A 27,646-nucleotide genomic window follows, 5' to 3' on the forward strand; every position below is an offset into this window, starting at 1 on the left:
TATGCAGATTTCTCTGTCCTAAAGGATAATAACATATAATACATACGTTGCTGTGGAATAGCTTAAAATAAAACATGACCAAGTTTTAAGACTAGTTTGGAGGATTAGATGTGATAATCTGCTAAAAGCTCTTAGCACAGCGCTGGCACATGGTAAGAGCTGTCGTCAAAGCTAACGGTCAGAATGCGTTCTGATGTGGGGAGTATACTCAGGGATGGGGCAGCTTCTACACTCACCCCTGGGTTCTCACGGAGCCCGGTCCCCTCCCATCTCACAGCTCTGCCCCTTCCTCACACTGCAGGAGCTGAGCTGTTGATGCAGCAGCCACAGGCCTGGCTTTGGGAACTGTGTTCTAATTGCAGCAAGTTGTCTCATGGCAAGGCTGCTTCCCAGCTCTGCCCACTCCCCCATACCCGGTCCCCCTGCAGTAGGCTCAGGACTGCTACCCCACTGCTTTTATCCCATGCTCCTCAGTCTCCCAAGCCTGGCTTCAGCATGGAGCCTAGTCTCCTCAGCATCCCCTCCTGATTGGCCTCAGGATAAACTGAGAGACTCTTGCCATTTTCATTGTCTGCCCCTGCTCACTGGGTAACTCTGCCTTGCTTACCATCCCCGCTGTCCAGTGTGTCCGCCAGTGCTCATCGGTGGACGCTGAAGGTGGGATGCAGTCTTCCTCGGCCCCTCCTAGCTCACTTTGCCACAGGCCCTCTCACCAGCAAGTAAGCCTAACCATGTGGTAAAAATCATCCTGCTGCTGCCCCAGGAAGTCCCTGAGCCCTGGCAGTGCACGTGCCTCCTCTGGATTCCCCAGCACCGTGGACAGCATCACCAGGCCTCAGTGCGTGCTGGGACCTGCTGCCCGCTGTGCGAGGCTTCTCCCATCTGATTCCACCACGCTCACCAAAATTAAGTCCCTGTGGGTGTCAGGGACACTTATCCAATGGGTGGTGTTGCACATAATGTCACGACAGTCCTCAAAACTGCCTTTCCAATTCCAACTGCTATGAGTAAATCAACTAAAGTACGTCCTGAAATGAAAGCAATCCAGATACATACGCCTGTTGATTCCCTGACCACTCCGAGCAGACACGTGCTGTGTGTGTGCTTAACAAGCCAAAAGACAGACAGAATGAGAGAATCGATGAGGGTAAAAGGTGTGCCCTCCCTGGGGCCCGGCTCAGCGTGGCAGCCCCACCTCCCCACAGCACTGCCTGCCCCAGCGGGACCCACTGGTTTTTGCTCCTCCACAGCAGGTGAACCCAGGCTTCCACCCAGCTAAGTCTGCCCTGTAGTTGGATTTTGCTCTCAACCTGCATCTGTGACGCATTTGTCTTCTCCACGAAGCTGGGCCTCCCTGGGACTTGCCCTGTGTTGTGATAGGCCTGGGGCTAAGAGGTGATTTATTATTTATTAAATAGATCAATTTTCCACTCTGTTTTGTCCAGACTGCTGATGAGTGGGTTGAGAAGATGCCCAAAGTCCCGCCGCCCAGATCTCCCAAAGAAACGGCGAACCGAGACATCCTGGCGCGGTTGCACAAAGCGGTGGCTTCCCATTACCACGCCATCGCCCAGGAGTTTGAGAACTTCGACACCATGAAAACGAACACCGCCTCCAGGGATGAATTCAGGGCCATTTGCACTCGCCACGTCCAGATCCTGACAGACGAGCAAGTAAGACACTAGTGCATTTAGTTCACCACCCTGAGCATTAGGCTGCCATTCCCAGAGTGCAAAAGGTCTACAACTGCTCTCTATTTTAAAAACACTTGAAGTTTTATTCCTTCTGTTTTGTTTTGTTTTTAAATCTTACTGAAGATTCATGGGAATTGTACATTTCAATCAGGGTGCAAATAATGTCGCTTTTACTTTTAAAATCAAATTAAACTCAGCTGCAGCTCCCCCCTCCTTCCCCCTTCCCTGGGTCATCCCGGGGCTTATGGGATCCAAAGAGGGTGGCTGGTCTCTCCCCACAGCTGACGGGGGATTGTGGACCCTGGGAGCTGCTGGTGCTCCTCTGGCCGCTCCCTGGTGCTGCTGCCAGCACTTCAGATGCTCCAGACTGCTGCTCCAGCACACCGGGAACATGCCCACCCCCAACGGGCATCTGCTATCCACAGGCTGGACACGGGCCATCCCTCTCTCAGGCCCTCCTCCTGTCACGGAACCCCCAGAAAGGGTTCTCCCCAGTCTCTTCCCTGAGGCCTGAGCTTGGCTGTTTTTTGGCCCCAAGGCTGTGGTAGCTGCTGCCCTGGGCCTCTTTGACCTTTCATAGCCTTCCAAGGCCAAAAGCAGCTCCCAACAGGATGGCATCTCAAGGGTCTGCCTTGCTGCAGGAGGAAAGAGCCCTGGAAGAGCACCTGTCCTTACCTACGTCAGCCAGTACTCACAGCCCCGCGTTGCTTTGTTCCTCACTGTGCCCCAAATGCCAAGGCTGGGCCTGGCACAGAGTGGGTGCTCAGTACCAGTGAATGGACAGTGTCCTGAGGTAGGGTGTCCCCATTCCCTGGCACCCACCTCCCTCAACAACCCAGTGACTGAGCGGCCAGATAACACAGAGCACCAGTGATCCGGTTACGGAGGTAGATTTCCCTTCGCCGCCATACATGTGCTGCTACAAGCCCTCTCCAGTTCTCAGACGAATCACTGACCCATCCCCAGAAAAGAATTCATTTAGAAAATGAGATCCCAAAATACTTACAAAGCAACTCTGCCTCCCTTCTGCTCCTGGTCCTGCTTAGGCTCAGCCCAGGCAGCTTCCTGCAGCCCCCAGGGTGGAAATGTCACCCTTTCACCTCCAAAGTTGGGTCAATCCAACTTCTCGTTTCATTTTGCTAGAGTTAAGGGTAAATACTTGAAAGTACTCATAGGGAGGGGTGAGTTCAGAGGCCCAAGGGGTGGGCTACTTTTTCTAAGCAAAATAAAGTGCTATTTTCAAACAATTCTGTCCCATAGAGTGTCAAAGCCGAGCAAGGTTTATATTTGCAAATACTTCTCTCCCTTTGTATCAATGAAAATAAGCCATTGAAATTAATACAATTGCATTTATTATTCTATGGGGCCAACTAATAAAGGTTTTACTAATAAAGATTTTACTCATAAAGAGTAAAATTATTTCATCTAAATGAGTAAAATTTTACTCTAATTATAGATAGAAATTAATGACACGCTGACATATCTGGCATTCATAACAGAGAATTTGATTTTAATTGTCCACTAAGAAAACTTCACCATCCCTGGCACATCAAGCCCCTTCCCCCAACAAAATTAAGCACTTATTTTTAAATTCTGCTTTCTAAAAATAAGCTGACACATCTCAAATCCAGTCTGCATCACAGTCTGCAATAAGTGCACCGTGGCTTGAGTTAGGTGATGATTAGCAGAAGTGTGCTGTATTTGGGATGGATGCTTCTGGATGGGCTGGTAAATGGCAAAAGCCCAGAAATCCATATGCTCTCTGCTTGCATGAGTTACTTTGCCAGCGACCTTGGTGAAGGCACAGTGTCTGTTAAAGAACGACACAGAAGTGATTTGTACTCTCAATATACCTAGACACCTCATGCCAGTTTTTGAAGGAGTTCACTGAAGATGCTGGGACAGTTCCGACCATATTGAATAACGTTTTAACTACAGATTTTATGACTTGGTTTATCTACATTATAAAAACTTATCTCATGCTAAAAAAAAAAAATCCAACAATTAGGAATATGAGGGCCAGCTTTCTTGACTAGCACAGCACTGTAAGTGGGGGAAGTGCCACAACTTTTGAAAGATTTTGGTGCAATTAACCTTTCAGAAAAGGAGAGCAACTCTCAGAGCAGATGGAGTTGGACACTGATGGGTCTTTCATGGCTCTGCATAAAGCATGTTATAAAAAGCTGTCGGAGCTCGTTCCCCTTGGGTATTGCTTAAAACAACAGAAAACCACAGCAAGAGCCTCTGCTTGCAAGACAATTTAGATCAGTCTACAGTGATTGCTTGAGGACTTCAAATGTGCAGCTCTATTAAGAAAAAGAACTGGTAAACATTTCTGAATATTTTTGATGTGGTACTTCTAAAACAGTCACCCCTAGGAAGTGAGAAAGATGTGTGCAGAGAACAGAACCACCCTTGAGGCAGGCAGACTTGGGTTTCAATCCTGTTTCTGCACGTGTCTAGCCTTGTGGCCTTGGACAAGTTACTCAACCTCTCTGAGCTTGTGTCCTCCCCTGTGAAGTGGGGACGCACAGTACTCCCCAGGCTCTTCCGGGCTCCCTCCCCTCCCATCCCTGCTTGCCACTGCCTCTGCCTGGCCCTCCCCCCCGCACCCCGTAACTTTCAACACCTGCTCCTCCTCCTAGACTCCAAGCAGAGTGAATCCTTTCCTGACCACACCTTTACGTGGTGGGGCTGGTCACCCCCCATTCTGCCCCTCTCCTTGCACCCCGCAACCTTAAGCTCTACATCATCTGGCTAAGTTGCTGCATGTTCTCAGGTGCAGAGCTGTCTGTCGTGACCACACAGCAAGCACCCTCAGTGCACAGGTGCTGATGCTAGGCCCTGGGAGCCTTCTGGGAGCTTGCATCCGAGCAGGGAGAGACATTAAAGGCCAGCTAAGCGTTACTTATGTGATTACATGCAGCTGCTGCTCTGAAGGGACATGCAGCACGGCAACAGGGCATGGTGGGGACCTGGCGTTCCCTGAGGACAGGGCATTGGGTTTGCAAGAGTTGCCTCTGAGAGGAGGCAGGAGAAAGCAGTGCAGGCGGAGGGAACATCCCAGAAGCAGGAGCAGTGAGCATGCTGTGGTAGCAGGGCCATCGGCAGGCCAGTGTGCAAAAGTGACAAGCCCCCATGGAGGGGTATCAGACAATAAACAGAAGAAGTAAAGTATGTGGAATGTTGGATGGTGATAAATGTTATAGAGGGGAGGGTGCAGCTGTGAGTAGGGAAGTGAGGGAAGGCTCTCTGAGAAGGTGACGTTGGAGTAAAGACAGGGGACAGCTGGGAGCAGAGGGGATGGGAGTGACAAGGTGACATGGCAGGAGTTTGAGGAATAACACGAGGGTCAAGCGGTGTGGGATGAGGTCAGGGCAGGGAGCTGGATCAGGTAGGACTTGGCTTTTTTTTCATAGTGACATGCAAGGGCCATAAGGGCCCTGAGCATAAGGGCACATGGTCGACTTCGGCTTCAGACAGCATCACCCTGGCTGCTGTGTGGAGAACAGCACGGAGGTGGGACAGCAGGCGGGGAGAACAGATGCAGAGGACCCACCGGGTAGTGACCGTGGTGGCAAAGGAGATGATAGCAGAGGTCAGGGTCAGATGGTGAATGTTCCAGAGTCAGACCCAACGGGCTGTGCTGATGGATGTGGGGTCGAGAGACAAAGGGGGAGTGAAGGATGTGAAACTGGACGATGGAGGAGGTGGGTGCATGGGAGGAGCAGGGCCAGGGAGTCAGGTTTTGGTGCCGGGCATCGCAGCTTGGACAGGTGCAAAGTCGAAAGTCCAGGTGAAGATGTGGAGTCGGGAGGTGGATAACAAGGGTGGAGTCCAGAGGAGAGCCCGGATGGGTCCCCAGTGCGTGGGCGACAGTTGAGGCTGGCAGGAGTGCGGGTGCAAGACGGCTGAGGCCTGCGGCCTCCCAATGCCCAGGAGTCAGGGAGGGGAGGGAGAGCCAGGAAAAAAGTAGACCGAGCAGCTGCGAGTCAGGTGGGGGGAAAGCCTGAGGAGTCCTGGAGGTGAACCCTTTGTCAGCGTGTGCGTTTGCGTGTGCGTGTGCGTCCTTTCATGAAATGTGTGTGTGTGTCTTTTGATGAAAAAAATTTTTGATTTTATGTAACCAAATGTATCTATCTTTTCACTTACGGTTTCCACTTGTTCTGTTCAAGAAATCCTTACCTATCCCAAGACAACAAAGATATTAACCTGTATTCTCTTCTAAGGGTTTTTAAGTTTTCACTTTATGTCTTTAAAGGACCTGAAGTACATTTTTCTTCATTTGTAAGAGTTAGGGATGCACCCTCTTTTCCTATGGGTGGCCGGTTTTCCCAGCACCCTTTTTTGAATTATGAAATGTCCTCACTGATCTGCAGCGCTAAGTCTGTCAAGTCTCAAGTTTCCGTGTACATACAGGTCTATTTCTGGACTCTACTGTGTTCCGTTGGTCCTTTTGTCTTTCCTTGAATTAATACCCCCATATCTAAACTCCTTTAGCTTTGTAAGTCTTGATGTTGGGTGGGGCAAGCCCTCCCATCCTGTCTCTCTTCTTCACCAGTGTCTGCCTTTATCTTAGCCCCGTCCTTTCCATGGACATTTTAGAATCATCTGATCAATTTCCACAAAGAACCATTTTGAAATTTATATTGGAACTGCATTAAATCAATATATCTCTTTGGGGTGAAATAATATCTTCTCGATACTGAGCCTTCCTATCTATCAACATGTTATCTCTCTCTATAAATATAGGTTTTCCTGTCTTAAATTTAGTACTGTAATTTTCTGCCTAGAGGTCTTTTGCATCCTTAAATTCTTTGTATTTTTATTGTAATAAAAATATTACTAATGGTATTTTCCTAAGTTACATTTTGTGTTTGTTACTGGTATAGCCACCCTGCTAGATTTTCTCATTAATTCTAATAATTTGTCAGTAGATTTTTTTTTAAGTGTAGATAACTCAAGTTATATTTGTGAATATTGACAGTAAGGGTTTCTTTTCCAATCTATATACCCTCTGTTTCTCTTTCTTGCCTTACAGTAATGTCTGGAGCCTTCAGTTCAGTGTTAAATAGAAGCTGTGACAGTGGGCGTCTTTGTTTTGTCCTTGATTTTAACAAATGCTCCTAAAATTTCAAGATTAAATATGTTTTCTGGAGAAATTTTTGGAAATATTTTTATCAAGTATAAAAATTCCTTTTATTTATATTTTTCTAAGAGCTGTTAACCATGAATAGATGTTGAATTTTATCAAATGCTTTTCCTGTAACTAATGAGATATATGTGTAGTTTTTCCTGTTCAATTTCTTAATGTACTGAATTATATTAATGGATTTTTCTAATGTTAAGCCAAACTTGAATTTCTGGTATAAGCCAAATTTGGTTATGATGTATTAAAAGCGTTTTTACAATGCTGGATTTAGTTAGTAAGTTTTTTTGTATAAAATTTACGTCCATGGTTGTAACATTAATTTGTAATATTTTTTTTTCATACTGTCTGCGTCTGGCTTTGGTATCAATATTACACTAGCTTTGTAGCTGGAGTTTGGGGTTATTCCCTTTTTTCTGTTTTTCCTGAAGAGTTTGGGTAAAATTGGAGCTACCGGCTTACTGAACATCGAGTAGAAATGCTTGGAAAGCCACCTGGGAGGATTTTTTAGCGGCTTATTTTATTTCTTTCAGGGTTATAGAGTTATTTGGGTTTTGATGGGTTATGTTTTTTTACAGGAGTACATCTCTCTCTAAGTTTTCAAACTTACTGGCATAAATTGTTATATTATCCTCTTTTTAGTCTCTGCTGGATCTACAGTTACACCTCCTTTCTCCTTCCTAACATGATTTTTGTCCCAGCTTAATCTTGTCAGAATTTGCCTCTTCTTAGTCTTTTTCAAAGAAACTTTTGATTTTGTTTTCTCTATTATATCACTGCTTTCTGTTTTATTAATTCCTGCTCTTATCTTTATTAGTTTATTCCTTCTTCTTGCAAGTCAGACATAGGTTTTTAATTTCATCTGTTCTTTTCTTAATGAGCATTTAAAAGGATATATTTCCTTCTAATTACCACTTTAGCTGCATCCAAGTTTTGATATGTAGTTTTAAAATGATAATTCAGTCCTCCATATTTTATTTCCATTTTGATTCCTTTTCTTTTTTAATCCATAAAACATTAAGAAATGTGCTTTTTTTTGCTTCCATATGAATGGATTTTTTTAAAGTTGTTAACTTATAAATTAACTCCATTTTAATTAAAGAATATAATCTGAATCATATCAGTTCTTGGAAATATTTTGAGAACTGATGTGTGGTCATTTTTTATAAATGTTTCATTTGTGGTCAGATAGCATGCGCAACCTCCGGTTGTTGGATGAAGGGTTCTACACATGTTGATTAAAACCAGTTTATTTCTGCCCTTCAAAGAATCTTCATCCTTTTTGTCTGCTTGGTTCATTAATCACTGGGAGGTATGTTAGTTGACTTAGCAATGTCTTGTAATTCTGTTCATTTTTATTACTTACATATATTTTTCAGGGTTTTTTTTTTTCTTTAATTAAGTGCATACAGATTTTAAACTATTATATTCTCCTAATGAACTGAACCTTTTATCATTATGTAATAGCCTTTTTCATGCCTGGAAAATTGTTTGTGGCTTAAAGTCTATTTTACCTGATATTAATATAATTACCCCAGTTTTCTTTTATTTAGTGTTTCCTTTGGTATATCTATTTTCAACTTTTTTTTTTTAATCTTTGGCCCTTCTGTGACTTAAGTTCATCTATATGTACTATAAACAACATATAAGTGGATTTTCTAAAATCCAGCCAAATAATCTCTTATATTTACATGGTTGTTTGGTCCATTTACATTTATTGTAATTACTGATGTATGTGACCATTTCTGTCATCTAATATTATGCTTTCTATTTAACATCCATCATATGTTGTTTTTTAAACTCTTTTTATCTTCTTTTGGATTGACCTTTTTAAAATTCCTATATTTCTTGTATTTGACTGGAAGTTGTGTATCTATTTCTGTTCTTTTAACAAATAGGTGGTTATTGCCCTTGAAATTTCATCATATGTAACAAAACAAAGCCAAACATTTGACAGCATATCCATTGTTCTCTGGGCATACAAGGACATTAAGTTGCTATAACTCTAATTTTCCCCTTAAGTTTCATGTCATTGTTATTCAGTATTTTAGATCTATCTTATTATCTTTTCTCAACAAAATAATCCTTAGACTGATATGTCTTACACAGTTGGTATTTATTTAGTTTTACCTTTTTTACTCCTTATATCATAGACCTTTCTTCTGGGATCATTTTCTTTCTCCATGAAGTATGTCCTTTAGTCATGTTCTGTTGATGGTAAACTCACTTTTTATCTGGAAATATCTTTATTTGGCCTTATTTTTAAAAGGTAATTTTCCCAGGTAGAGAATTTTAAATTGACAGCAATTTCCTCTCAATTCTTAGAAAATATTATTCCACTATCTTTGGGCTTCCACTGATGTTGCTTTTAAAATCATGTCTTATCTTTGTGTTCTGCAAGGCACAGCTACTGAATCAGAAGCTCTGGGTAGAGCCAGCAAACTCTGTGTTGACAAACTCCCTGGGTGATTCTGCCATGAACCACTCTTATAGTCTGTCTTCAACTTCATCAATTCTCTCATCAGCTGTATCTAATATGTTGTTTAATCTAAACACTGACTCTTACAATTTTTCAATGATCATATTTTTTATTTCAAGGAATTCTATTTGCCTATCATTTCAAATCTGGCTTGTCAATTTTGATAATATCTTGCCCCTTGCTGATTTTCAATACCAATGTTTACTCCTTTAGCTATTTTACACATAAGTATGTTACGTTCTCTAACTAGCAATTCTAACATCTGAAATCTAAATCTGCCTTAGCTTGTTTTTGCCAACTCGTGTTCATGTTGACTTGCGTCTTTGTGTGTTTGGTGACTTTTATTTCATTAAGAACGTATATGTGGCTGAATTTAACTTGAGGGAATCCTGTGGCGCCTGGACTGAGGACGGTTTTCTACACAGATAATTTGAGTTTGCTTTGCCCGGGCACCAGGAACGCAGGCTGATGAGCTTCAGTTCCTCCAGCCAGGGATTTCATGATGAAGAGGCTAAAATGGGTTCAGACCCCCTAGGTTCCTGGCTGTAAGAAAGGCCTGTGTCCAGCCTGGACCCCTTCAGGTGGCCTGGCTCCTCATGCAGGAATCGCCAGCTCAGATCCTCAGCTCCACATGGGCCCAGGTCTTGTCTCCCAGCCCCCAAGGGCCTTTAATCCCAAAACTTTGGGCTCCCAGGATTGGCTTTTGCTAATTGGCTTTCAAGTTAATGCTCACCTGCCTTTAGGTAGCAGCTTTCCTGGCCATTAATGATTTCCTTTGCTTCCTTGTGGTTCTGTGAGGAATTTAAAAGTATATTTTAAAAAATATTTACCCATCAGCTGGGTGTTTTGTGAAGGAAACCTCAGAATGTCTAGACTGCCATATTGCCTGAGATCTCTAAGCCAGGAACCATTCAGAAGTGAGGTCTTTGTTTTTTAGCACAGGATCCTTTATCCCTGGCTTCTGTTAGTATTGTGTTACACAACCTGAATATCTTCTCTTTTCTGATCTATTTGGAGACTTCTTTTGTTGCTTTGTTTATTGTTCAGAGTTCTTAGTTGCAGGTTGCAGGATCCACTTGGGCTAGTTCAAGCAGAAGGGGATTTTTCTGAAGGGTCCTAGGATCTTACAGAAGCTCTGGAAAGGTTGGGGACTGAGGGAGGACACTTCCACAGCCAGGAGAAACCCAACCACCATGGGGCTCTTCCGGAAGAACCCACTGCCACGGCCTCACAGTGGAGCACAGCGTCTGTGGTGCTGAGGGGACAGGACGTGGGACCAAGCAGCTCTGCCATCGTGCTCGCAGGGGGCCTCTGTCCACATCTCTGTCAGTTGTATCAAGGGAAGATGGGTACTGTAGCTTTGAGCTTGCCAGCCTCTGTAGTTCAGGAAGGCAGGCGAGAGAGGAACTATCCAGACACGAGGAGGGCATGGCCTCAGACAGAAGAGACATTGCTCCTGTGGTTATGGCGGGGAGGGGAGAGGGACACAGATGCAGTTAGTTACACCAAACTGGTGTAATGTGTGTTTTCTCTATGAAACACGGGGCAAGATTATCAGCTGAGCAGAACCAGCCATACTGAATATTTAAGGAGAGGAAATGGCATGGAATTGTCACCACAGAGAATAGCAAAGGGCATTTATCAGGGAAAGGTGGCAGGAGTGTGGGGTGGGGCTCCCTGGAGGAGGGGAATGAGGACCTGGGTGGGGTGGTGGGGAGGGCAGAACAGAGCAGGGGAGCGCGTCAGGGCCTCCAGGAGGAGGATGCAACCGGAGGTGAGGGCTGCAGAGAGGAGTGTTTAAAACGGGTTTCAGGTTGTCCCAGGTAGAGGTGACACCCTGGGTGTGACCGTGGGCACGGCTAGAGCAGCTGAGGATTTGAGAAGTCGGGGTTTGGAGGAATCATCCACAGGTCTACAGGGAAACTGTGTTTGCCGAGAATAATGACAGAAGTTGTGATGAAGAGGAAAACGGGGTCCAGGCCGCAGTGACACTAAGGAGGTCCCCGCCCCGCTCCCGGCCCTGCGCGTGGCTGTGGGAGGCCAGGCAGCGTCCCCACCTGTGGGGGAGAGCGGGCCGCAGTGAGGGCCGGAGCTTCAGAGGAGAGCTTGCAGGCGTCGGGGCTTCTGACGACGGAGGGCTCCTCGGGGTACCACGGAGGGGCGCGGGGGCTGGAAAGGGACCAAGGAGGCGAGGAAGGGGGAAACTAGCCCAAACAACTCTGCGTGGTGACCAAGGCGGGTGGCATTCTGGCAGGAGCCGGCTGGAGACCCAGGAGGGCCTGGGGGCGAGCTGGCCGCTCAGCAGAGCACTGGGGAATTAAGAGACCTTTCGTGTCTGGAGCCGTGAGTTAACTCATTTTGTTTTTACCCTTTTGGCAGATTCTTTTACATTTTTTACATATTTACTTTTCAATTCTAGCAAATTCTAAAGTTGAGAAATACTCTCTGTCCTTCCCCTGAACAAGGACTCCGGAATCCTTTCTTACCTCCTCCATATGCCCCCACCTATCCCACGTTAATATGCTTGACACGTATTTCCAGCTTGTTTGTAAATCACACATGGAAAGGTATTATTTGTATTAGAATATGCAGGTCAGGACGCTGTAACCGAGACTAAAAGGTACACTGACTTAAATAAAACGGAAGCACACACCTTTCTCACCTACAAGTTTGGGCGGGCAGCTCAGGGCTGGTGTGGTGGCTCAACGGCTTTGGGGCCCAGGGCGTTCCTGTCTCGTTGCCACCCTAATACATGGCAGCTCCAGATCCCCCACTGCACCAGAGGGAAGGGGTGGAAGGAAAGAGAATGTGCCTTCTCTTAAGAGCTGGTCCGAAATCTGCACACATCACTTCTGTCTGAGTCTCATTGGCCAGAATGTAGTCGTGCGTCCGCATCTAACTGCAAAGGAAACTGGGAAGTGTTGTCTCTAACGGGACGAACTTGCGCTCATCTCAAACTCCCACGACTAGAAGATATACCCAGTTAAAACTGCCATTACTATAGAAAAAAATGACAATGGACATGGGTGGGCAACTAGCAGTCTCAGCCACATTTTTGTAAATCAGTACGTTTTTCAGATTTACATATTTCTCTGTCTATTTGCCCACAGTCACATCTTGTATCCCACGCCTACCTTCTGGTTCACTTTCCTTTTACTAAAGTACCTTTGTCAAGTGCACCTTATACCCTTTCAGGGAAGAGTAAACCTGGGACTTTCTCTATTTTACTCTCATTCTTAAAAGATAGTTTAGCTAGGGATAGAATTCTAGGTCCACAGTTTTCTTCCCCTTACACTTTGAAGAGATTTCTCAATTGTCTTCTTGGTGTTGGTAAGGTATCTGCTAATTTTCACATACTTTCTCCACATGACAGATACCAAAAAGGAAGAAAGGAGGGGGCTGAGCTACTTAGGCCAGTTCCTCTTACCAAAACCCTCCAACAAGATAAACCATGCAGTATGACTGAGGGGCAGAGAAGAGCCGGGGGTGTTGTTCTAACAATGCGCCCCCCTGCCCGACACATGCAGCTTGCTGGGAGCCTCACCTTAGCACAGTCCTCACTATCAGGTGTTTCTGCAGTTGCCTTGGCCTGGTCCTAAGGGCTGGACCCTTCCAGCTGTGGTCTCAAGGTCCTCATCCTCAGTGACTAGGGAAATTCTGTGCCCATTTGTAGCCTGGGCCAGCTCCAGCTCTCACTTGGGTGCTTCTGTCTCTACCTCAGGTAGTGGGTTGGTGGCTTGGTTCTAACTGGCCACCTCACACGGGTGCTTCTTGACCCTGTTTCTGAAAAGGCACAGCCCCACGACCTGTATTATACCCAGCTCCAGTGGGCCACCTGCCGACTTTGGCCTCTGATGCCACAGGTTTCTTCTCCATTTCTGTTCACCCCAATTTCCTGTTATGTCTGCACAAGACAGAGCATTTTAAATAATAGTTTCCATCTCTCTGCTGAAATTCCCTATGCGTTCATGCACGTTGGGTGCCGTTTCCACTAGGTCTGTTAACATGTTAACTGTGGTTGTTTGAAAGTCCTTGTCTGATAATTCCCACATCTGGTCATCTCTGAGTCTGGCTGTTGATTACCGTATCTCCTAGCAATGGATCTGTTTTTCTTCTGTGTGTGTTGCAACTTTTTAAAAAATTAAGTACTAGACATCAGGTGTAGAAGAATAGCAGACTGTAGTATAAAATACTATTTATGCCTAAAAACAGGCACACCTGTTCTTCTGCAAGGCTGATAGTGTGTGGGTGGTGTTGTGTCAGTGTGGCCAGTATTTAAGCTGTGTTTGAGTTTTGTTGTGGCCGTCCCTACCCTCAGTGTGCCCAAATGTCAAATCCCTCCAGTGGAAGTCTGCCATCCCTGTGGGCTTGGGTGGGCCTGGGGCTGCCAGAGGGTTTTCTCAGTATTCCTACACCAGCATTGGCTTTTGGCAATCTCTGCACATCGGTGCCACAGAGGGGTCACTTTCACACTCTTGTTGCCTATTCATCGGTACTGGGCTCAGTTGCAGGCAGGGCCTTTGCCCCTGGGCCTCAGGGTGGTGCCTCTTCAATGTCCCTGTCCCTCCACACTCCCCTTCATGGCAGCCAGCTCGGCCTTGTATCTGTCATGGATCTTGGTTGGGCAGGATAGAGTATCCTTCTTGGCCCTGAGTGCTACCTGACCTCCAACTTTGCGTTTGTGTAGGTGCAGGTCCTGGGCCCAAAAGGTTGCTGCCCGGCCCGCGGGGGCTTTTGCTCCAACCCTTCCCCCAGAAGCGTGGATCTGTGCCTGTTCCTGCTGGAGGAAGGATCCGCTCCTATTCCTCTCCTAGAGGCAGAGGGTTGAGCGGGTTTCCTGGGCCTTCCCTGGTGGCTGAAAGCTTTGAATCCTATGATGGGAGGGTCCAGAGAGGTGGGCAGGGTTTTGTGCCTGCCTCCCACACACACTCACACACACACAGATACACACATACTCACCTCCTGTGGGCAGTCGGGAGCACCTAGAGGCCTGTGGAGAAGAGCTAAAGAGCGGTGTGAACCCTGTGTCTGGGTCTCCCAGTCGGTCTAGGCAGATGTACCAGCCCACGCCGGCCACTGGAGTTTGTCCCAGTGTTGGCCAGTTTCTTCCTGCCCAGCCCCACTGGGGCCCTGTGAAGTTCAGTCCCCTTGGCTTCCTGCAACCTCAGCTCTCACAGCCTCAGGAAAATTTATGATTTTATGAGTTATTTGGCTTTTTCTTGTTGAACGCGAGTGGCGTCCTCTCATCCCCTCACGGCTTTCCACATCGTTAGCACAGGCAGAAGCCGAGGTGGCGTATTCTTAAGGAGACAGGGACACTCTAGCACGGGCAGACTCTGCCACCTTGATGTGGAAACACTTGCTCTTCTACTAATTCACAAGCCACCAGAATTGTGCCCGGGTTTCACGGCAAGCCCAGCAGCCCGCAATTCTTCAGAAGCCAACCTATGTGTGCCCTTTTCCAGGCTGCAGGGCAGGATTGGAGAGCCAGGTGTGGCCCTGGGTCCCTTTCCCCTAATGCTATGTACTCTGCCCTTCCATTTTGAGGCCCCTGTGGTTAAAATAGGATTTCCATGGTCCGCCTTGACCTCATTTGCATCGCAGATTTAATTAGGAAGTTGGTGGGTCCCTGCCACACCTGCCAGGAGAGGGGCCCTTTCATTGTCCTTCCCTGCAGCGGGGTCACCGCACTGCCGTGCCCTCCCTCGCAGGCCGCCGTCTCCTTCACCAAACCCTCATGACTGTCGTGGTCGGACGCCACCCAGTGCCTACACTGCTCTCATTTTCAGCGGGCCCTTCCACCCGGCTTCCTCGGTCTTGTCACATGAGTCTTCCGGGGACCTCCACCTCTGAGCAAACGCTTGTTGAGCACCTACTGTGTGCCGGCCCCTCTGCAAGAGGTTTAACATTTAAAGACGAGTCTCAGAGGACCCTTCAGGGAGCTTCCAGGCCAGGCAGGGAGACGTCACCTGCAGCAGTGGTTTTGGTACCATGTGGGAGGGTGTCGGGTGGGGTCGTCTGGCCAGTGGTTTTGGGGAATTTCCCTGGAGGAGATGGAGGTGGTGGAGCTGGCTCCTGTTTGTGTGGTCATCGCACCTGGTGATGGTGAGGCCTGAGACCACGTGGTCACTTCCTCGAGGTCCCCTCACTTCTACTCCACCCACTAGTTTTTCCTCATGGTTCCAAATGGAATGAACATGAATCCACACATGTAGTAAAATATCACCTTCATGGTTTGGGTGTTATTACGTAAGATGTGGCCTCTAGGGGAAACTGGATGAAGGACACCAGGGACCTCTCTGGACTATCCTCGTAACTCCCTGCAAATCTCTCATTATGTCAAAATTAAAAGTTAAAAAAAGAGAGAAAGAAAGAATATTGTCCCAAACTAAACCTTCTTGCCTTTTCAGGGCCTAGAACATTCTCCTGCTTTTTCTTACTCATCACTACTTAATTTTGGGGAATTCAAATAGAGGCTGAGATGGCCACTTTTAATCTGTTTTTGGAAAACCCTGGTGAGACTGAGAAGCAGAACTCGGTTTCCGGCCGAGCGCAGGCTTCCAGGGGAAAGCGCAGGGCAGCGGGCGAGCGAGCGGGGCTCAGCCGTCCCTGGCTCTGCGGTGGCGGCTCCTCCAGTCGCTTGTGCTGGGCCTGGAGCTCATCGGCTTCCGGGGCTGTATGAAAAATCAGGTTGGAAGTAAGTCACCACTATTCTCGGCTCACTAAAAGCCTTCAAGTGATCAAGAGTGGCTCATTTAGGATGCGTTGATTCATTTTGTTCTATCTGTGTTGTGTGTGGTTTTGATACTGCCTGTGGCATCAGACAGCAACAATACAAAGCCATAAACCTCTCTCTGGTTTTCCAAATGCCTCCCTTTTCATCTCGTGAGAAGACATTTGTTGCCCTTAGGGTGAAATAAATTGTGGCTGCAGATACTACGGGGCGAGGCTGTGTCGCCTGGTGAGCTGTTTGCAGAACTCAGGTGTAGCTGGAAGGAGGGGAAAAGCATCTGACTGGGCTTCCCTGGGACGAAGGTGGGCCAGGGGTTTGATTTGCATTTTCTCCTAAAATGTTCTTATACACTGCAGCTCAGTCACTGTGACTAATCACAAGATTTAATGGCCTTAACTGCTCACTAAGGGCCCAATTCAATTAAAAAATGTCCTGCAGAAGCCATGAATAATCCTCTTGTCTTTGCTTTTCCAGTCTTCCGGAGGCTTCCACAGAGCGGAGGCCAAATGGATTTTTCTCTTTTTAAGTTTTTTTATAGACATGGGCCTCGGATCCCCTCCAATACCGTCAGCACAGCCTCCCACTACCTCTCGTCCCGCGGCTCCGCAGCGCCGGCTCAGATCCTGTCTGGTTTTGCACTGACTCTTGGGAAATGACTTCTGCTGCTTTTTCAGTTTGACAGACTCTGGAAGGAGATGCCAGTCAATGCCAAGGGGAAGCTGAAATACCAGGACTTCCTGACCAGGTTCAGTTCCGAGCGAGCAGCGACACCGCCGGCCACTGGCAACTCGGCCGGGGCCCAGAGAGGGAGCAGTGTCCCCCACGTCTCGGAAGGAAACAGATCTGCCACCTCCTCACCCGCTTACAACCCGAGAGCAGGGCTGAAGTCGCGGAGTCACCCCTCTGTGAGTTCTCCACCTGCCAGTGCCACACGCTGCCTCACATCAGATCCACAAATCCCTGGGCCAGGGGGCTTTGGGCGGCCCAGTGTCCCCCTGGTGTGGGTGATTGAGAAACTGGCCACAGGAAAGGAGCCTGTGGGTGGGTCCTGAGCATCTGCCCCCCTGGGGGCAGGTGGCTGTGAGGAAGGGCAGAGGAAGGAAAGAATAAGGACAGGAGGCGGGCAAAGGGGTGTGAGATGGGGCAGGAGATGATGTCGGGCAGGAAAGCAAATGCCCCTGGCAAACACCACTGGGTGCTGAGCACCTGCCACGGCCCCTTGAGGTAAGTGTGGCTATACCTGTCTGTATTAGACCGTTTCTGTTGCTTACAACAGAAATACCTAGAACAGGTGATTTACAACAAAACAAAGTGTATCGCTTACAGTTTCAGAGGCCAAGAAGTCCACAGTCCAGGGAACACATCTGGTGAGAGTCTTCTTTGGTGGTGGCTTTCCAGCCATGCAGGGGTCTCATGTGGCAGAAATGGCAGAGCAGAGAGAGAGAGATTCTCATGTGCTCTTCTTTTAAAGCCCTCAGAACCACGCCCCTGGCCACCATTTTTAATCCATTCACTACTGCACGGTCCTACAATCCAATCACCTCTTCAAGGCTCCACCTTTCAATTACCATAATAGGATTTCCCACCCTCAACACTCACAGTGGGGGTGTAAGTTTCAATGAGGTTGGGGTCGTCCAATCTGTAGCACCATCTCACAGCTAAAGACAGCGAGGCTCTAAGAGGTGTCCTCGGGTGCTCCAGGCCCTCAGACAAAGGGAGACCCAGTGTCAAGCCCAGCCTGTCTAACTGCACAGCTCAGAGCCCTGGGTGGCTTCCCTAGGCCTGGGCTGGAGGAAGCTGCCCAGGTCCTTATCTGAGCAGGGCGACAGCATCTCCAGGGAAGAGAGGTGAGAGCATGCCACACCAGGTACACAGCGCAGCCATCGCTGTGCACATGGTGAGCACTCGGAGGCAGGGGTTCAAACACGTGCAGTCATGCAGCTCGTGTTATTGCACACCTACTATGTGCTGGGTGTTTTCCACAGCTGAGAACGAACAACAGTCCCTACTCTTGTGGGGTTTATGTTCTCATAGGGGCTGATAGGCAAGAAATAGTCAACATAAGTATTTAGTAAGTTAAAGGGTTGTAAGCAGGGCAGAATGAAGGGGGGTCAGGAGCACCCCAAAGACGTCCACATCCTCATCCCTGGAATGTGTGAATGTGTCACCTTACATGGCAAAGGAGAATTAAGGTTGCACATGGAACTAAGGTTGTTAATCAGCAGACTTTGGGATAAGATTTCCTGGAGTATCAGATTATGGGGGGCAGAGTAATCACAAGTGTCCTTGAATGGGGACTCTGCAGGCAGAAGGGTCAGGGTTAGAGAGCTGCAGTGTGAGAAGAACTCCACCTGATGCTGCTGGCTCTGAAGACAGAGGAAGGGGCCACGAGCCAAGGAGCATGGGCGCCTCTAGAAGGTGGAAAAGGCAAGAAGAGGGATTCTCCCCTAGAGCCTCCTGACCCCTTGGGTTTAGCTCAGTGAGACCCATATCAGACTTCCAACCTCCAAACTGTAAGATAATAATTTGGGGTTGTCTTAAGCCACTAAATTTGTGGTAAGCTGTTACAGCATTAGTAGGAAACTCGTACAGGCCTGGAGGGCTATTATAAGGACTTTGGTGTCCACTCCGAGGGACATCGAGCCTCTGTACGTTTTTAAGCAGAGGAGTGACAAGATCTGAGGGACTCTTTAGAGACTGATGCTGCATGGGGGGTGAGGGGACAGAAGCACGGAGACAGTGAGGAGTTTTGGCAGAGGCGGTGGCTTGGAGCGAGGTTGGGGAAGCTGATGAGCAGTGGTTGGATCTGGTTGCATCTTCAAGGTAGAGGCAACAGGGTGTCCTGATGGATTAGACATGGGACCGAGAGGCAGCAGGAGAGTGAAGGAAGACGTCTACGTTTTGGGCCTGCGCAGCTGGAAGAAGGGAGTAGTTACCAACTGAGATGGGGAAGGCTCAGGATTTGGGAGAAAGGCCAGGAATCCAATTGAGTTGGGTAAGCTCAGGAGAAAAGTCCGGGCTAGTTAAACTCATACCCTCACTTTTAAATGGAAAATACAGTAAAACAAAGTACAGCCTCAAACTTGGTCCCCATAATTCCAAAATAACAGATATTTTGTGTTGACAGGATTGGATGCCTCGTGCAAATGACAAGTAAATCCCTTTCTTTGATAAGATTCTTCCTCGAGTGAAGTCTATGCCATCATCACTTCACACACGCACACACACGCACACACCAGTGATATATTTCAATAGCATCTCTATGTATTTGAACCTTGGCTATATATTTATTTCCATCTATGTTTTATTTTTTATTTCTAAGCTAATACTGCCTGTAAAATTGTGAGCCTCAAAACCTGAGCCCTATCTGTAGGTTTTTTTATTATTTGCATTTTTTATTATTTGCATTTTAAATCTCAAGTTAAAAGACGCTTTTCTTCTCTTCCCTGCTAGACTCCAGCGAGCACCGTGGCGATCCCGAGCTGCCTGCCCTTGCAGAACTGCGAGCCCATAGAGAGCAAGCTCAGGAAGAAGATTCAGGGCTGCTGGCGAGAGCTCCTGAGAGACTGCAAGGAGAGGGACGTGAACAAGCAGGGGGACATCACCACGGCCGAGTTCCTGGGTTCGTTTTGGTTTTGTCCTTTGATAATATGTTGTCACCCCCTGATGGCAAGAGGCCGTTCTCACTGGGCACAGATCCACACCCCGTGGTGGAGGTGAGGCAGTGACGGTACAGGAGACCAGCTGGCGACTTCTACTCACCTCCTGCTGCCGAGCTGCACCTGCGCACACTTGCGTGGGAGAGTCCGCACTCCACCGACGCCCAGGGCTGGAAGTCACAGACGTGGGTGGGATTGCTGGGCGGAATGTACATGTTCCCAGACTCTGAGAGCTCAGGGGGTGGGCAGGGTGGAGGAGTAGAGGGGACAGATGGGGACACTCCTGGGGCTCCACTCACGGCGACGTCTCGTCTTCAATATCGCTTCATTTTCCACTCTAAAAACTAAACTAGTTGGATTTATACTTTAATTGTTGCATATTGTTTATGCGACACTTTACATTTTAGGAAAATAGATCTGACCTTGTCACTCCTCTGCTTAAAAGCCTTCTTAGCTCCCCCTCTTCTTGACTAATATAAGGACCCCTTTTAAAGGAAAATGTTTTCCTTAAGAACCTCCAAAATTAATGCAAATTATTTTTATCATAACGATGGCTTAAAACATGCACAAATGAAGCAAGGCATAAACTCTTCAACAGCTTCTTTAAACAAATATATGTATAAATTAAGTAAAAAATATATAAAACCAGTAATAATCAAATGTTATTACACTGATTTAATGTGATAAGTTTTGCTGAAACCAAATCACCAATGTTGGTTTTAATGCACATTTGAGTTCCACTTGTTTTTTAGTTAATTCTTTTGATTTTGAGCATTATGAACTTCAGTTTATGTTATTGTCATTATTATTATTATTGCTATTTTTTCTTTATAACTATGAACTCATTTAAGCCACCGATCCATTATTCTAATAGACTCGTCAGACTTTAGCAGTGCATCCAAAATTCAGTACTGCAAAAAAAAAAAAAAAATTGATTTATTTTCAAGTCATTCTGTATTTTCTACTTAATGGCTGATTGCCTTCTGCAAGTCAGAATGCCAAAGGCATTTATGGGACGGCCTCCTGTGTCCTGGCCGGTACCATGTCTGTGTCCCGCTTCCATCTGAGCAGGACAGAGTGGCCTCTGTCCGTGTGAGTGGCGTCTTTTGCCTTCACTTGGGATGCAGCACTTATGCACGGTCTGCCTCCACTGGTTTTTCTCATCGGCACCGACAGCTCACATAGCGTTTCACTCCTGCAACACTTTGTTCTTTCATGATGTCGAATCCAAGTCTCGGTTTATTAAACTTAAACTAAAATCTTATCCTATATAAGTCTCTTTCAGTGATGAGTTGTCACTCCAAAAGAGGTGTTGGCTTTAGAACTAGGATAAGTCCTAGGGCAGAGTGTGGGGCGAGAGTTGGTATTTTGACACTCGGATGTGCCAACCTGATGGCAGCCAGGAAGACTCCCCAATGTGGCACGGACACAGCCCTAATCAGAAAGCCAGACTCAAGCCCTGAAATTGCCTGGCAGCTGTCTCTTAAGGGTGGTCCATGTATTCCACAGTAAGCTTCGTATAGTATTTCAGATGGTCATTTGAATGAAAACTCAAAACCTGTCAATTCACATAGCCCGACAGACTCTTGAGAGCGTGTCTCTGAGCCCAGCTGAAAAGCAGCTCAGGGGGCTCCGTCTGAATTCCCTCCCGCATGCGGGCCCTGCCAGGCTTGCCGAGAGCACACAGAACCTTCCCGGCTCCCTCGTACACCTGGCTCTGCCCTGGCTCGAGCCTTGGCTCCCATAGCTGCTGTCCGTTGGAATACCCTGTCCTCCCTCTGCTCTGGTGACCAGGATGGCAGGTGTACCCCATTCCAGTGGGGGCCAGCAGGATGCAGGGTCCCGTCCTTATGGCACCTACTTCATTGTGTGCCCATCTGTTCTCATACCTGTCCATCCACCATCTGTGAGTCCCATGAGGCCAGGACCACAGCAGGCCTAAAGAGAGAAGGCAAATCCCCCAGCGTCGAGCAATGAGTGAACTAACAAATAAACTGCCACCAACTGAGCTACCATTTCTGTCTTTAGCTCTTGTGGAGAAGTTTGGCCTGGACATAAGCAAAGAGGAGTCTCAGCAGCTCGTTGTAAAGTACGACTTAAAGAACAACGGCAAATTTGCTTACTGTGACTTCATCCAGAGCTGTGTTCTTCTGTTAAAAGCAAAGGAAACCTCACTCATGCAGAGGATGAAAATCCAGAACGCACATAAAATGGTAAATGAATCGTCCTTGGAAAATACCTGGGTCTGGGTGAAAACGGGGCTCTTCATTTTTCTCTGGTCATGGCACACGCGGATCACCTCACTTCACCAAAATGGTGGACTCAGTGGACTTAGAGACTCTAGAAGCGGCCGGCTGGCCAGAGCCCCACCCAGCTCTCCCGCCTGCCAGGACTCGTCTGTCCGATGTCCGTAGCCTCACTGTCACCTCCCCAAAGGCCCTGCCCGGATGTTCCCTATACACATGGGATACTTGCCGAGCAATGGTTCGACACCCCATTTCCGCCACTCCTTAAAGGCCTGGACGGTGCCAGGCAGCTGTCAGGTCTGCGTGTCGGGGGCTTGCCTGGGCAGCAAAGGCTGGGGGTAAGATAAGGCCTCTGCTAGGCTTCGGAGACATTGAAAACTTCTCAGAAATTTGCTTTCTTGGAAATAATTCAAAGATTTTCTTTCTCTCCTTCTGGAACCCTATAAAGGTCTGGAGACCCCAGGCTGGGAACCAGTAGCTGGGACCCTCGGTTCTCAGTCTTGTTCAGGTGGCTGTCACCTGATTATTGTGGCTCTTCCCAGAGCACCGGGGAACATGTGTAGGACAGTCAGATGCAGAGCCAGTGGCTCAGACAGTGCCCTGGGGGCAGGAATTGGTCAGTGAGCTGAACAGGCAAAGTGGGGGTGGGGTGGGGGTCCTAGCCACGTTAAAGTAAGCGTGTACTCATTCACCAGCGTTTGAGACAGGGCCAGACCCTTCCTCTGAGTGTGGGGTGGGAGGTGGGAGTCTTTTTCTTGCATAAACTATACCCGTGATACATTGTCTACAATTTTCTATTTCTGTTTCTTCAAAGACAAATGAGAACCTAAAGACACTTACATAGCACCTGCAGGGCACAGCTCTTGTGGATTTTTACCTTTTATTCTCAATAGTTTATAATTTTATCATTGAAACCAGCACCCAGTGCAATCCCAGCGTTTCTACTGACTCCCCTTGCACAAGTCTTTCCAAAACAAAAAGCCAAAAGAATGCTTATCTGTGCTCCTATTCCATCGTCTGTAACATTGAATTACGTTACATTGATTACATAACAAGTCCGACTGGTGTGTAGATTTGGGGAACAAACACAGCTGATTTAAACCACCGTATGACTCAGCTGGAGGGACCAGAAGTGTGGGCAGACCCAGGACAGCACCCACCTCCCCACCTCTCCCTGCCATGTCCCACCCCGCCCCACCCCCACCGGTCCCTGCCGTGCCCCGGCCCCCCCCGGCCCCCACCTCTCCCTGCCACGTTCTCGCCCCACCCCTAGTCTGGGCAGCAGTCAGCGATGGAGGGAACGGGGACAGTGGGTTAATCCAGCAAACAGTAAGTAGGGGCCATGCAGAAAGTTTCCAAACAGCTAAATCAGTGATTTTGTGCAAAATCAGGTATCATCTTAGTGTAGTTTTAGTTTAGAGAAGCAGGAGCTAGTATCAAAGACTTAGGCCAGGTTTATGGAAGAAAAAATTAAGGCAGTTCCGCTCGCTCAGTTCTGTGAGCAGAGCAGAGGCTGTGCTCGTTACATCTTCATGGGGCCCAGGAACACAGCTGGAGAACTGCAGAGACCGCACGGCCACTCACCTACCAGTTCTAGCCTTCCTCCACCCCTCTGGGCCTCAGTTTCCCCTTCTGTAAATGAGGGGGGTTCTGCTGGGCTCTAAGTGCCTATGAAAGGTGGCCCGTGGGCCTCTGGTGAGAAGAGCACACCTGTGGCCCCTCCTAAACCCTCCCTGGTGCAGAGGCTGCCCTGCTTCCAGATGCACTGTCTGTCCTCAGAGAGGCAGAGAGGCTGGCTCAGGTGCTGCTTGGGCGTCAGACTGAGGCTGTGTTTACATGAAGTGTCAGAGACCCAGCCCCCTACCCCAGGTGCCACCCCGGTTCAGTAGTTCTCCCATCTTCTAGCCCCCCCACCACACAAGGGTCCCAACACTGACGGGCGTGGATTGGGAGGCTGCCTATACACCGGGCTGAGCCCCTGCCCTGGTCCTGGTCCCAGTCCTCATCCCCTCTGGCAGCTGCCAAGGCCTGCACTGCCTGAGTGTGGGGCTCAATCAAATGCCTCCCTGCACAGAAGCTAAAAGAGAGACAGCATTTCCTAGTTACTCGGGAGCTTTCTCTGTGGCCTCCAGAGGCAGAAAGGCATCCTTCAAGGGAGCGAGCGTGGGCACTGCCATTTCCTGCAATGCCAAGGCAGGGCAGAGGGCTCTGGCTGGCTGGTGGTACCCCGCTCTGGGGGACCGGGTGTGGGAAGAGCTGGTGCAGCAGCACCCTTAACCTATGGTGTGAGGTCCAGCCGACAGGGCACACTGGCAGCTGATGAGGTGTCGGGGGAGTTTCTGTCACAGGTGCTAAGTGATGTAAAAATTGAACGCAGTCTAACTCTGTGCTAATTTGTTTTCTGTAGTGCCACGTTAAAATTAAACTCTCCCAAAAATGTGTTACACATTATCTCCTACAGTTCACCTCTGTGATATTCAGACATGTCATGGGGCTAAATCATGTTAAAATATCTTGTTTTCAATCTAATAGCACCTAAATGAAATAATCACAGTGTAGTGTACTGTCTAATTACTAGATAGAATTACAACCTCGTGATTTTTTTAACACTTCTTCATTATAATAACCTATTAGAAGACCCAAACTGACATCTCCTTTTTTCCTCAAACTGTTTTGAAATTGGTCCGGGATGTGCCAGGCCCTGTCCTTGTGTCCCCTGGGAAGTGGTGTGGCCTGTGTGTGCTGGAGTCAGAGCCCGGATGACCTCACCTCCCTGGGCCTGTTTCCTAGTCCATGAAATGGGGATATAGGAGACCGGCCATCTTCCCAGGCCACAGGAGGGGAGGAGGGGAAGAGAGCTATACAGAGACAGTGTCATGAGCAGAGGGACAGCCATGGCCTCGTTGTCCCGAGTGCTGCCTGCAGGCTCCAGAGCGTGGGGTGGGGACGGGAACCGGCCAGCTGGGGGGAAGCTCAGCGCCCACCCTCCCTTCCAGAAGTTCCTCTCTCACCCTCTTGCTGTTTCTTTAGAAAGAAGCTGGTGCTGAGACGTCTTCCTTTTATTCTGCTTTGCTGCGTATTCAGCCCAAAATCATGCACTGCTGGAGGCCGATGCGGCGCACGTTCAAGACCTACGACCAGGCGGGGACGGGGCTTCTGAGCGTGGCTGATTTCAGGAAGGTGGGCCCACCTCTGCGTGTCTGTCGCCCTCGAGCAGGGAGCAGTTGCCCAACACCAGTGGCCAGAAAACCTCCACGGGGCCCCTCCGCTCCCCTGCCGAAGGCCCAGAGCTGGCCTGGCTGGCCTGGACCTGGGACCCCCAAGTTATCAAGACCTGAGTCCACTTGCCCCTCACCTGCAGACTCCAGGCTCTCCTCCCCAAAGGTTTCTAGGGCCCCTCAGGGACACTGCACACCCCCATGGCCTGTTTCTCAGCATGAGCCTGAGCCCAGCTCCCCTCAAGGCCCCAGGGCTGCTGCTGCTGCTGCTGCTGCTGCTGCTGCTGCTGCTGCTGCTGCTGCTGCTTTGGCTCCTGCGAGTCTGGCCCAGCCTCACTGCAGACTTGGAAGAGCGACTGTGACACAGGAGCCCCAGCCCCTGCAGAGCACAGTGGGGCTGCACCACTGGGCGTCAGACCCAGCTGGGCCCGGGCCTGTCCCGGTTGAGTCGTCTGTGCCTGGTGCCCCCCCCGCAGCAGCTTTCCAGTTCACACCGTCTGTCTTCACTGCAGGGTCATGCACAAGCCTCCGCCAGGGCTTCTCGTCCATTCTTCCTGCAGAGAATGGAAGGAAGCGGGCGAGGGTCTGCTGCTCTCCTCTCCAGGCACCTGCCCAGGCTTCTGGGGTGCGGCAGCGGGGAGAGGGCAATAGAAATGGAGACCTTGCCCTCAACAGAGCTAGAGTCAGAGAGCGGATGTGTGTAATTCGGGGTCCCCATCTCAGACACCCGGGCTCAGTTTCCTTTTCTGCTTTTATGCCACTGTGCCCGACAGCCAGGCCAACTGCCCTCATCCAGCCCCCGGCGCCTCCAGGTCTTCTAGTCCCACTTTCTCGTCTCCTCTTAGAAACAAATTATAACACAAAACGCAGATGGGGACTTAGAGCCTAGTGTCTATCTGTTTATGACTAGGGGAGCTGTGTTGGGATTTGTTTCAGCTGCACAGAACAGACAGAGAATGTGACGGCAGCTTCAACAAGGGGCACGTTTATTTCTCTCCCACGTGAATGGAACCCAGAGGTGTGGAGTCCGGGACTGGTGTGGTGGCCGGATGCTCCTCGGGGACTATTTTTGCTCTACCGTCCTCAACCCCTGGCTTCCTTCCCCAGGGTTGCCTCATGGTCTGAGATGGCTGCCAGAGCCCTAGAATCATCTCCATATTCCAGGCAGCCGAGAGAAGGCGGCGAGAAGGGGCAGGCCCCTGTCCTCTAGGGGAGGCTTCCCAGAAGTCCCACATCACATTCCCACTTAGGTCCCACTGGCCAGAGCCCACCTCGCTGCAGAGAGGCTGAAAACTGTCCCCGTTAGCTGGACACGTAGCAGTCTGGGAGGAGGTCGGGGCTGTGTGACTGAGGAGGAAGGGGCAGTCGATGCCGGGCGGGCAGCTAGCAGGCTCTGCCGCCGGCGTGTCCCTGTCACTTCCCAGCAGCGCTGCACCCGCACCTGCTGACCCTGCCCTCCGCTGCCCTGGCAGCCGCAACCCCTGCTGAGCCCCTGTGGCCAGGTCTCCCCTCCAGCCCCCTCCCTCTGTGCATCCACCTGTCAGAACAGGGGGACAGCCTTCAGCGGCCCCTCAGGGAGGCAAAGGTGGCCCGGGAGGGCCAGCCGGGGGTGGGAAGAGCAAGCAGCTGCCACACGGCGCCTCCCGTCTCACCCCCAGATGTGCATTGGGGGTGCCCTGGGGAGCTGCTTCCTGCTCAGGCAGAGGTTACGAGGGCACAGGGGGAGAGAGAGGTCTGGGAGGGCGAGGTTGGAGGTGGGGTCTACAGGCTCGGGGACCAGTGGGCGTGAGGGGCCAGGGAGAGGGGGACGCATCCCACAGCCCTTTGCAGGCAGCCTGCCTCCTTAAATGGGGCCAAGACAAGCCCAGAGGCCCCTTCCCTCCGTCTTGCAGGTGCTGAGACAGTACAGCATCAACCTCTCCGAGGAGGAGTTCTTCCATATTCTGGAGTATTATGATAAGACACTATCTTCAAAAATCTCCTACAACGACTTCCTCCGGGCGTTCCTGCAGTAGACATCGCTGTGCGGCCCAGCGCAGACAGATGGGGCCGCAGGGCCTGTCCTCAAGAGGAATAAAACCCTATAACTGGGGGGCTTAATGAATTTTCCAAGTGTCTCCAGAAACAAACCCAAGCCCAAGCGCAGCTGCCTCTTTCCCGCAGGCGGGCGGGGTGGCGCTGCCCGCGGCTCCGGCTCCTGGATGGCCTCACCCAAGGCTGCCCGCTGCGTCCTCGCTCAGCAGTCTGAGCAAATAAAATAGTCTTTGCAGGAATGATTCTGAGACTTTAAAAGAACTACTAGGATAAAATACTTAAAAAGTTGGAATTTCTGGAGGTTTTGTTCATGATTGCCTGCAGGTGCCACCTCCAGTCCAGGGCCGTGGACCCCATGTGCTGCCATCCAAGGGCTGCCCTCCTTCCCCCCCACCTCTGCCACCCTGGCTCAGAGGAGGGCTGCACCCCTGCTG

The 27,646-nt window shown here is 49.2% G+C and overlaps 1 protein-coding gene across 1 annotated transcript in view; it reads left to right on the plus strand.

Moving 5' to 3' along the window:
- EFCAB6 (EF-hand calcium binding domain 6) overlaps positions 1-27,193 on the plus strand; it is a 256,909-nt gene extending 229,716 nt beyond the window's left edge. The window contains exons 25-30 of the mRNA XM_063076100.1: positions 1,446-1,673; positions 16,730-16,960; positions 19,509-19,677; positions 21,743-21,927; positions 24,991-25,140; positions 27,071-27,193. Coding sequence (XP_062932170.1) covers positions 1,446-1,673; positions 16,730-16,960; positions 19,509-19,677; positions 21,743-21,927; positions 24,991-25,140; positions 27,071-27,193 — 1,086 coding nt within the window. The remainder of the gene's footprint in view (positions 1-1,445; positions 1,674-16,729; positions 16,961-19,508; positions 19,678-21,742; positions 21,928-24,990; positions 25,141-27,070) is intronic.
- The last annotated feature ends 453 nt before the right edge of the window (positions 27,194-27,646 follow it).

Source organism: Cynocephalus volans, chromosome 12 (genome assembly GCF_027409185.1).
Source record: "Cynocephalus volans isolate mCynVol1 chromosome 12, mCynVol1.pri, whole genome shotgun sequence".
NCBI lineage: Eukaryota > Metazoa > Chordata > Mammalia > Dermoptera > Cynocephalidae > Cynocephalus > Cynocephalus volans.